At 34.0% G+C, this 12,346-nt stretch overlaps 1 protein-coding gene across 1 annotated transcript in view; it reads left to right on the top strand.

Annotated features, from left to right (window-relative positions):
* Positions 1 to 311: 311 nt before the first annotated feature.
* LOC141459559 (neurotrimin-like) overlaps positions 312 to 12,346 on the top strand; it is a 223,193-nt gene continuing 211,158 nt past the window's right edge. Inside the window, exon 1 of the mRNA XM_074138773.1 lies at positions 312 to 696. Coding sequence (XP_073994874.1) covers positions 648 to 696 — 49 coding nt within the window. The 5' untranslated portion in view covers positions 312 to 647. The remainder of the gene's footprint in view (positions 697 to 12,346) is intronic.

Below are 12,346 nucleotides of genomic sequence, written 5' to 3'. Positions count from 1 at the left end.
CCATGGAGAAACCTTAAAGAAGTAACAAATTTAAATGGTACGCAATTTTCCGTTTTCAAGTTATGGAATCAGAACGGCAACACATTTACAGAATCCAAATTGTAGAAACACTTATTCGGGCCGAAAAAAAAACGAATTTTTTGAAAAACGCAACATAGACAAAACTTCACGATTATAATAAGTTCTTCTTATAATAAATAGGAGGAAGTGAAAATAAGCAAAAAAAAAAATTAAAAGTAAAATCAATTCGGGTCCTTTCGGTAATGATCGGCTATTTGAGGACACAGTCTGCCCCCAGACTATTGTAGGAGTTCAGTCTGTGCCTTGCCGCTTATAGTAGCACAGTTGCGCAAACTAGGCTAAAATTTGTATAATACTTGTTTGCCGTTTTAATTTATATAGCATCGCATACCCACATAGAGTTTTCAATTATAATTTATTTAATTTTCTAATTATATTTATTAAAAATAATGTTAACTTTTTATCATATAAATGTTTATTTTTTATAATTACTAACAAGTCACTCAGTTTGTTTCATCTACAAACAGCTAGCTAGAGAAAAATTTTTTTCTCAACTAAAAACTAAAATGGGTACAACGAAAACAAATTTAACAGGGAAAATGTAGAACTTATGTGTGGTTAACGCGATGACTTCATTGCCAATATTACCGGCGTTTTTTGTCTCTGCACTAGCAGGTAAATTCATAATTTTTTTTAATTCATAAATATTTATTAGCCACTTAGGATATTCTTTTTTTTATTTTTTTTTAAAATAAAATAATCTCAATTCATTTTTAATCACTGTTAACCAGCAGAAAGGTTATTTTCGTTTGATAACATTGTTGTAGGCTTGGCCAAACGTTTTTTAAGTTTTAATTTTTTTAATTGGAACAGATTAAAAAATTAATTAGTTTGATTTATACAAAACAAAATAGAGACATCTTTTACAGAGGCAGGGTACAAACGGCAGACTAGCTTAGTCCTACCTTTGTTTGGCAAAAACAGTATTTTCTACTTGACTTATTTTATAGAAATTATTTGCTAATACACTTTTAAACTGGTCTAGTATTTAAAAAAAATCATTTTTTGTTACTTTAATCTATAAAAACCAGTGTACTATAACGATGTAATTTAATATAAATTGTTAACGTATTTACAGAAGGAGGTTGCAAAAAATCTAATAAAATATGATCCTAAAAGTGAAAATACTTTATAAGCCTGGAATAAAACTTTATCGTAACTTTTCTTCATCATACAGTTTTGTATATTTTTATAAAATCCAAAAACTTTTTTAATTGGAATATTTACTCTTTTTTCATACTCTACATAAGTGAAAAGTTAAGAAAACGTTTTAAGGGCTGCGGAAAATAGAAAAAGATTTGATAGATATTTAACTGCTTTTTATTAATAGGTAGTTAAAGCCACAATTTCTAATCATAAAACATTTTGCTTTTTTTCTCTATTTTTTGCTGAAACGTTTCAGGGCCGCTCTAGGGTACATCTTCAATTCGATCAACAAAGAAAGCCAAAAAAAGCGTTAGAATTAATGATTTATTTTTTCAAAATTATTGCTATTGTATAGACCTAGGATTTTCGAACATAGCTAATAAATAAAATAGGCGTTCTAGTATCATAAAACTGATTTTATAGCTGTTTTCGAGTTCCTTTATCAAGAAAAATACAATGTTTCCTAGCCTAGAGTTTCGGTAGGCTTGACATTGTTAGTTACGTAACTGTTATTTTTTTTTTTTTTTTAAATTAACAAATAACACCCAATATGTGATTATTACACTTTTAGGGGCACTATTTATATTTTGAGCCTAATAATAAAAAGAAAACAGTAATTTGTCATTGAAAATGACTTTATTGTTTTTCAAAATATTCTCCTTTATGATCTATAACACTTCTGCATGCGTTCGAACCACTTGTCACAAGCATTTTTTTCCATTCCGCTTGAGACACCTCCAAAACATGGTTTTTGAATGCATCAACGGCTTCTTCTGCCGACGAAAATCGTTGTCCACGTAATTTATTCTTGACGTTCGGAAACAAAAAGAAGTCAAATTTGGTGCTAAATCAGGACTGTACGGCGGATGACCCGTTAATTCGATTTTTTGAGTGCTCAAATAGTCGGTAGTTAGACGAGATGTGTGACAGCTGGCATTGTCTTGATGAAAAATGATCTGACGGCGCTTGTTGTTTTTTTTCCTTATTTCATCGAAGACTTCCAGCAAACAAATGGTTGTGTACCATTCAGAATTGACCGTTCTACGTTCCTCTAAAGGCACTGTTGCCACAGGCGACCATTTGTTTCGAAGTGTTTCGAGCGCGAACAACTTTTTGTTGGATTTGGTTCATCTTTGAAACACCCATACAGTCGACTGCTGTTTAGTTTCCGGCTCATACGCATTATATCCATGATTCGTCACTTGCTACAATCTTATACACGTCTTTTGAAGCACCGCCATTGTATTTCTTAAGCATTTGTTTGCACCAATCGACACGAGCAGCTCTTTGAGATTTTGTCAGATTATGTGGGATCCAACGAGAACAAATCCTTTTTTCACGGCTAAATGATCATGAAATATTTTACGTATGCAGGGTGGAACTAATGCCTAAGGTTGCCTCAATCTCACAGTATGTCACATGACGATCTTGCATTATTAGTTTTTGCACAGCATCAATGTTTTCTGACACAACAACTGATTTTGGACGACCTTGCACGACTTTCGTCGGTGAGCGAACGACGACCACGATTTAATTCGTTATACCAGCGTTTCACAGTGTGGCAAAGGATGGGGCTTTATGGCCAAAAGTGGAAGTAAGTTGATCGATGCACTCCTGTCTTGATAATCCACGTCGAAAGTCGTAATAAATCATTGCACGAAAATTTTCACGAGTTAATTCCATTTTTTTAGCTGAGACACAATTTTCAAGTGACTGTAAACAACACAAATCGCGCTCAAATAACAAAACGTTCTGAAGAAGGTTATGGTCAAAAATGTCAAACTTTGTGACAACACTCAGTGTTGCCTAGGCTCAAAATATAAGTAGTGCCCCTAAAGCAGTACAATTTTGAATTTAAAAAAAAAGTGATGTTAAAATGACTTATAATAATATATTGTTATTAAATGCGATGTTTTTTTTGTAGTTCTAAATAAAGTAAGGATGGCCAGGGAACGTCGTACAAACTAAAAAATAAAATTCTATAAATAAATTGGCTGTACTAACCAGCTAAGACATTCGAGGATCACTCTTTAAATTATTTAAGGCGCGTCAACATCTGGGGGTTATTGACGCCCGTATTTAAGGTTTAAAGTTTTTAAAAAGCACATTTTGAGGAATTTGGATGGACAATTAATGAAATAAGTAATTTTGGGCGGAGCTAGGGCTTGTCACTCTTCTCTTTGTCAGTGGTTTTATTTTAGCCTTAATATTAAAGGCAACCTACTAATACTATTAAATGGCTTTTACAGCCTAGTTGGGCCTGGGCCTTCTCCAGAAGGAGCTGTAGCCATTCCTGTCTATTCTCGGCTTTTCCTCACCATCCTTTTATCCCGATCTTCCTGAGATTGTCCTCCTCATCATCCAATCCACTTAGCCTCGGTCTTCCTCTTTATCTTACCCCTCTTCCTGGCCTTACCTGTCATCATCTGCCTGGTATCTGGCATTCTTTGAACATGGCCAGAGCCACCACAGTGTTCCTTTTTTAACGTGGGCTACTGGAGGATGGGTTCACCGAATAACTTAGATTACCCCCAGGTACTGCGGTCCCCTCTGCCTTCAATCTTCCATTTTCATTGACCTGGCCAAAAACTTTTCTCAGAACCTTGCTTTTCCAAACATCTATCTTGCTTTTCTTTGTTAATACCCAGCTGTCACACTACCATAGTAACGACGCGACGGTTCTAATAATATTTTTATAAACTATGGACCGCAAACTCAAGACTTCATTCAATGCAAAAACAGGCATTAAGTTCGACTTCCAAATCGATTCTCTTCCGTCACTAAAGCTTCCAGGTACTTGAAACTCTTGCAGCGTCGGAAATTGTGCCCGTCAAACTACACTATACGAGTTGAGGCTATTAAATAACGAGACTATTGCTATAAAACATTTTATTTTAAATTTATACATATTTAGTTATTATCACCTTCAATATACACCCCACCCCTATCCCTAAAACGCTCCACGCGAATTTACCATTGTTCGCAACAGTGCTGGAAGACTTTTTCTCTGAGCTCCTGCATGACGCGTGCCGCTTTTTCTTTCACAGCTTCAACGGACTGAAATCGTGTTCCTTTTAATGCAGATTTGACTTTGGGGAACAGATCATGAAGTCACATGTGGCCAGGGTCAGGCGAATAAGGCGGATGGCCTAAAACTGGGATGTTTGTACTTGGCTAGAAACGTCCTTAACAGACAATGCAGTGTGAGCCGGCGCTGGTTGTCTTGATGGAGAACCCCTTGACTTGTTCTTCCACGAATCGGGTCGTTTTTTTCCTTACTCTTTCACGGAGATGAGCAAGCACCTCACGGTAGTAATGTTGATTAATTATAATCGATATTTTTTATCCGTTTTGGACGTGGAAGAGCGATCCGGTCGGTCATCATCTCCGATGTCTTCTCGGCCATCTTGGAAACGCTTGAAACATTCAAAAAAACTCGCGCACGTGATTAACATTCATCACCATAAACTTCTTTTAATAAAAGTTAAATTTCACGACAATTCGTTGCTCTACTACATGTGTAGGTATCATGTTTTCGGCAAAACGAAACTAACAGCTCTTACACAAACGACGGTTCCGGTCAGACAGATTTCTGTACAAAACACGTGAGACGCTGCAATCAAATGATTTGGCGCATGCATAGTTCTTCTGTAGCAGCATCAGTCTCGTTATTTAATAGCCACACCTCGTATATATTCACTACTTCCTTGAGTTCTTCGTATATTCCATTTTAGTAACATCTATAGTCAAGCCAGTGTACTTCCACGGCACCGGATAGGACCGTCAAAATACGTGAGGCCAGAATCACGTCGTTCGCGAACACCATGCGATGGATCAGCCTATTGTAGATTGTTCCAACCCAGTACCAACCCAAAAGCCAACGTACTTATACTGAAAATTCTATTTTAGTTTAAAATTTTTTTGGTAAGTTTAAAACAAAAGCAATAATGATTTTTGGGAATATCGAGGTGCGGTCATCAATAAAAACAACTTTTTTGCTTTATACCAACGTTTCGGTAATTTTTACTACCTTCTTCAGGGTCTGTACAAAAGGAATATTACACTAATATAGATAAAATTGAAAACCTTTCTAAAATTGAAAAATTATTTCTAAAACATAAAATTAAATAGATAGATAAATATAATTTGAAAAGACTTACATTATAAAAAAGTTTGTGAAGTTTAATGTAGAGCTACGAGTATATCATCATAACTGTTAAGGATTGACGGAAAAGCGGGTTTATATAGAGGTAAAAAAAAACATATATTTTTTCATAATCATATGTTTTTCGCAGCTTAAACATGCTCACTTTAACTACCATAGTTCAATAAAATTTAACTGGTTCTCTCAAATTGATAACTTGCTCACCCAAATTCACTCTAATTCCATTTTATTAGAAACAAATCCTGTCCTTTTTAAAAAATCAATTACACCTACATTAAATAAGTTTAAAGATTTTTTAAAAAATAAAGATTTTGAACTGCTGCTCTCTGCAAAATATAGTCCATTTTATACTAATCTATTCACTCTTACTTATGATAAGGAGCCCTACATTGACCTTAACTTGCCATTTGGCATACTAAAACTTTTCACGCAATTGAGGCTTTCTGGTACATATCAAGTTAAATTAATGGTTAAAAACACCACCTATATCATCAAACCTAAAGAGTTGTGTACAATATGTAATTATAAGGCTGCTGAGGACTTATTTCATTTGATTGTTGTTTGTCCGATATACGAACCACTTCGCAAGCATCATATACCACAGGTTATAAATGTTACCCCACAGCTGTTTCCTAATGTACTAGCCATTAATACTGAACAGGAAATAAAAAATCTATACTATTATATTGTAAACTGTTTAAAGATCAGATCGTTTATATTAAATGAATAATTATCAATTTTGATTACTGCCTTTCTTTTCTGAATTTAATTTTCAAGTCAATTTTATTGTATTGTATTCTTTTTTTGTTTTCCAACTACTTACTCTTGTACAAGCTATTGTAATTTTTGTCATTGGCACTTCTTTTTGTATTGCTTCGCTGTTGCTAATTTCTTGTACTATCAATTTTCTAACTATTTTTGTTTTTCTGCAGTCAATCATTGTGGTCTCTCATTGTTGGATTATCATATGTCTGCTAAACTTGTAATGATGTAAATACCAAACTCTATTTGTATGGGGTTCACCCCGTTGACAAATTATAAATAAATAAATAAAATAAAATAAATATAGAGGTAAGGGAGGGGTGAAAACAATAGGGCTGGAAAAACCTAAGGTATGTGGTGAGTAATTTGTTAAGTTACTGTTTGAAGAATGTTATTGTAGAAATTCGAAAGGTTGTTCGTGTCTGTCCTAAAGTTGATGGATTTTTGTTGTCTTTTAATGTGTATCATTTCTAATATGTTCCGTTTGTTTCTGTTGGTGTTAGTTACAAGTATGAGAAGTGTTGTTAAAGTCAAATTCATGTTTAGATGGTGTTTAGTGAGAGCAGATAAGGTATCATTAGGTTTTTTAGTTTTGCAGTCGTGTTGGTGTTGGTGCGAGTCTCTTGTTCAGATATTGGTGATGTTTGTCCAACGTATGTGGCGCCACAATTTTTGCAATTGATTTTATAAATTACATCTGAACGGAACAATTTTGGTGTAGGGTCTTTTTAGTTTTGTGAATAAGGTATGTAAAGGTGTTGGTGTTCTTTGGTACAGACCCTGAAGAAGGTAGTAAAAAGTGCCGAAACGTTGGTATAAAGCAAAAAAGTTCTTTTTATTTAAGACCGCACCTCGATATTCACCAAAAATCATCTATCAACAACGGTCGGAAAAAACCAAAACCATCATACTCAGACTATGTTATCAAAAAGACTTCATAAAAAAATAGGGACAAACCCAACTTAAGAACGACCCGACAACATGAATCGCACAGCACCTAACCTGAGAACAGTTCCTAAAGTTTACATATAAAAAATACCCAACACTTTATCCCACTTATTGAAAGACACAGAACTAACATTCTCATCACACCTCATATCCCTCGACATTACAAACCTTAACACTTCTACCCGGTCAGAGACTCTTTAAATATTATAAAACAGAAACTAAAAGACGAAATCACACTACAGTATATTGACCAACTAATAGCTCTAACCCAGACTGAAACTACCTTCAAACAAAATTACTTTAGATTCAACCAATAACTTTTGCCTTAATAATGACAAACTAAGAATGGGGACATTCCTCATCGGCAATATTTAAGCAACATGAATGTGTGTTGCACAATTTGAAGAAAAAATTCAGTGTAACATTTTACTCATGTTATGGTAAACCATTTAATGTAGACGTATGTATGTAAATTATTTTGTTAGCTAAAGGTGTTTGTGTTCTTAAAAGCTGTCGAAATATTATGTTTTTTGAATTTAATGATATTTTTTCTGAAAGGCCGTGGATAAATTCCCAAAAATCATCTATCAATAACAGTCGAGAAAAACCAAAACCATCATAAAAGCAATAATGTGAATTTGACACCAGATTTCTTTTAGTTCCTTGTATCAAATTCAGATAAATTCTTCGCTTCTTTATCGTTTCAGTCTTGCCAACTTAAATTTGAGTGTAAAATAAATAAAATAGTTTTGAAAAATACTGATCAAGTAACAATAAATTTCCTTAATGTGGAGAGCATCTCCTCTATAACCCAACCAGCCTTCACAACTTCTTATCTATTCCGCGACCTTCCAGTACCTAAGTATACTTCTTCCTCCCCAACCAATTCAAAAACGCTTGGATTACCATCTCTATTTAGATTCGGGTTCATGGATTGAATAACGAGATAGAATAGCTAAAATAAAAAAAAGCTTTAGAGTTTTTATTGATCTTTGTAATTAAAAAATAAAGGTAATGTGCAAATGGAAAACACAAAATCTATACAGAATTAGTGATCCAAGTATTTACTGGTTTGATAGATCGTTGTTTTTTTTTTTTTTTGGCGCATCGACGACTATGGTCATTAGCGCCCCTAGAGCTGTGTTCTTTTCTCGGACTAGGATGGCACATGTCTCTCCACCCGATTAGCGTCCAACCAATATCTCATCCAGTGAGGCATGGCGGAGTCCCGGGTGATCCGACCTAGGTCCACACTTCCCTTCATAGGTTATCGGTCCAGCCGACAAGAGGGAGTGCTGGTGCCCAGTAGTGCCATCCTCTTCTTACCAAACTCATTCGTCTTGTCTCAGTTTTATTCACCACCTAAAGGCTATTTGCATCTATTATTCTTTCCCAAACCATTCTAGCTATCATTTTTGAACTTTGGGGTGTAGTACTCTTATAAATATTCCTACAACCTTTAAAATATACTAAGCACGCAAGCCAGGTTAGCCAGGAGGTTATCAGCTGTTCTCTGTATCTGAGGAGGCACCTTTGAAGGCATAGCACATGCTTCACAAGTTGAGTAAAGTGCATTATTTGATAAATTAAGGAATAAGTTTGATCCTTTACATGAAAGATATTGATCACTTAAATATGTGGCAGGAGGTTTCCAATTTTTTTGGTAATTAAACGCAACTCTCCCAAAATTATCAAATAATTATTAAACCTTGTTTGTAACAGATGTAAAATTATTTTTTAGCCATTTTGGGTATGTTTGAGAACATCTAAAGCCTTAACATTTGATTTTTCTTAGAAAAATCACTTGGAAAACGACTTATTTCCCCGATATTAAAAAAAATACTAGCTTTACTGTATTGGCAATATTTTTAGTAGAAAGGGGATGAAAAAATACATAAAAACGACCTATCGCGTGCTCTACTTTCTCTTTGATAACAAGTTAAAAAATTGAAATATGATTAATAAATACCAGATCTTGAAATGGCCTAGCACCTTTAATTTTAAAGATATCGAACTACGGTTTCCGGTTTCTTTCATAACTTTTTATACTCCTTAAAACTACGTATGTATATGAAAATGGGGGTCAACTGCGAACCCTCCATTTTGGTCGCGCGTCAGCCGCGTATGCGGGCAGGAATCTAAAATCACCCTGTATACAGGGTGTATACGGAGGAGTGGTCGAAACTTGGGGAGGTGATTCAGTAGCCCAAATGCAACAAAAAATATTCTATTCACTTTAGCCCGATTCTCAATTGTGTCCAAGATATTTGCATTTTTAACTTTTCCGTCGATATTCGCGTTTTTCACCATAAAAACGGCCGTAACTTTTCTATCCTTTATCCTACAACAAATCTGCTTATTCCAAACGAAAGAGCATTAAATTTCCTATAAATCTGCTTAACCCAGAGCCTCAAAACGTTCCTTATAAACAATGCAATTCTTACTTTAATGTCTAAAAAATTCGTTCTCTATGATTTTTGTTAAAATTTTCAACTGTATTTATTCAATGATTATTGAATCAAGGAGTTGCATAATTTAAGAAAAAGTTGCGCATTTATTGAGCTTAAAGACCATATGGATCTTTTTGGTTTTTAATAAAACCCTACCCCGAACAGAGGGGGTGTAAATGCAGAAAACTGGGATTTTGCGTAACCGACTTTTCACTACTAATTTACTCAAATGTCAATTTTTGGAGAAGGAACAAAAAGAAAAGTAACCATTTTAGTTTTTCACAATTATTATTTAATAAAACGGAAGTAAAAAATAAAGTAGCAATAAAACGCAGTAGTTGACTGCAATTGTTGGTGCAACTTATTTGAATGACATAATGGAGGTTTTTTTTCATCAAAATTAATTAATAATAATTCAAAAATAAAATGGTTACATACTTTTTGTTCCTTCTCCAAAAATTGATCAGTTTTGAATTATTATTAATTAACTTTGACGAAAAAAAACCTCCATTTTGTCGTTAAAATATGTTGCACAAACAATTGTTGTCAAGAAACTAAAAATTTGCCACAATTCTTCTCAACCTCCTTGTTTGAATAGTTCGAACGATTTTTGTAGCAATTTTAACTAGGTACCTGCCTATTGTACTTTTTCACTTCTGTGTTTTATTGCTACTTTATTTTTTACTTCCGTTTTATAAAATAATAATTGTTCTAAACTAAAATGGTAAAAATTGATATTTGATTAAATTAGTAGTGAAAAGTCGGTTACGCAAAATCCCAGTTTTCTGCATTTACACCCCTCTGTTCGGGGTAGGGTTTTATTAAAAACCAAAAAAGTTCATATGGTCTTGAAGCTCAATAAATGCGCAACTTTTTCAGAAATTATGTGACTCCTTGATTCATTAACCATTGAGAAAATGCAGTTGAAAATTTTAACAGATATCATCGAGAACGAAATTTTTAGACATTCAAGTAAAAATTTCATTGTTATGAGTATCATTTTGAGGCTCTGTACCAAGCAGATTTATAGGAAATTTAATGCTCTTTCGTTTGGAATAAGCAGATTTGTTGTGGGATAAAGGACAAAAAAGTTACGGCCGTTTGTGTGGTGGAAAACGCGAATATCGACGGAAAAGTTAAAAATGCAAATATCTTGGACACTATTGAGAATCGGGCCAAAGTGAAGAGAATATTTTTTGTTGCATTTAAGCTGCTGATTCACCTCCCGAAGTTTCGACCACTCCTCCGTGTATACCCTGTATAAATGGTAAAAATGGAATTGGTATGCCCCAGTTTTTGAGAATCCTTTCCTTCCAAAATCGTGTAAAATATCGACTGAGTAAAGTATCATTTTCGGTTAGATAATTCTATTCAAATTTGATATATGTTGGTTGCATATTTAATCTTTATTAATTAATGTAATAAGGTCATAAGGTCATACATTATAATGCAATTGCAATTTAAAAATATATCTATAGAAACCCCAACACAGAGAGCTCTCGAACGAATTTTTTCGGAAAATGTTTCATACAAAAGTTATAGAACTAATTTTCGATCAATACGCGTACTAAAAGTTTGAAGACAAAAAAAATCTAGGTACCTTATTCGATAGAAATCGTTAGCAGAATTTCTGTTTAAGTTTTTGAGAGTCAGCAACATGCGAAGTAAGTTTAATACGAGTATTAACTTAAAAAGTAAATAAATAAATAACTTCATTGCTTATAAGTAAGGAACGGATTTTTATGTATTTAAAAATGCCAAATATTTAATTAAAATATGCATTTATTTTCGTCAATTATGTGGAAAATATGTGATTTTCTTAAAATATTTTCTGGAATATTTAAGTAAAATGGACATCTTTTTTTATGAAAATGGAATTTTTTTTGGGGGGCAAGTTATAATTATTTATACAAGAAAAGAATATTTTTACAATTTATAATAATTTATTAGGAACAAAATAATTTGTTTTTCCAAGTTATAATGATTTATACAACAAAGAACATTTTTGCTGTTTATAAAAAGATGTGTTAAATTTTCAATTTTGAAAACTTCTCTCTTCGAAATTGTTTGCAACCACATGAAATTTCAAATGTTGGAACGTAAAGTGACGACGATCTGGGCGTAAGATGGACTTGTAACGACTAAAAGAACGTTCAGCATCTACAGATGTTATAGGTGCCTTGCTGAAAGAAGTTATCTCGTCTTTGATATGTTCTCGAATTTTGGTTAGTGTATCTTTATAGATATCTTCCAGGTAGTTTTTCCGCAGAGTGCTCTCGTCAGGCATTTTTTTCCCAATATACGAGCTCGTAGGTCTCTAAGAATCCTTTGAAATGAGGATTTTTAAGTTTGTGGAAAGGGATATCTGCTCTAACCAAAGCCCGACACAGATCTGTACTCAGAGTAGACTTACTTGATGATGGAGATGTAAGGAAGGCTTGATAGGACGTCCTCTCTTTCTTTCTGTTTTTATTCTCTATGTGCGATCCGGTGGCAATATGTTGGGTGACTTGGGAACGTTGAGAGCAAGAAACGCGCTTGCCACAAGCTGTGCAGTACAAAATGTCTTCATCACTTCGAAAAAGTTCTGCTGGAAACTCGCGAAGATATTTAGCAACCAGTTGTTTGTTTGAGGCCGAAGTTCGTGGCATTTCACCCAAAAAAGAATACACTAAGTGACCGAACGAAATGAATTGGACACTTCAACGAACGAGCTGAAAGAACAGACAACTTCAAAGAACTAACAAGTGCCCGTCACTGTTTAGCAGCATTCTGTGTAAATTACAATAACCAT

Source organism: Rhodnius prolixus, unplaced genomic scaffold, assembly GCF_049639745.1.
Source record: "Rhodnius prolixus isolate KJV_2025 unplaced genomic scaffold, Rpr scaffold_11, whole genome shotgun sequence".
Taxonomy (NCBI): Eukaryota; Metazoa; Arthropoda; class Insecta; order Hemiptera; family Reduviidae; genus Rhodnius; species Rhodnius prolixus.
Note: the sequence above shows the minus strand (reverse complement) of the source record. Positions and strands in the feature narration are given on the sequence as shown.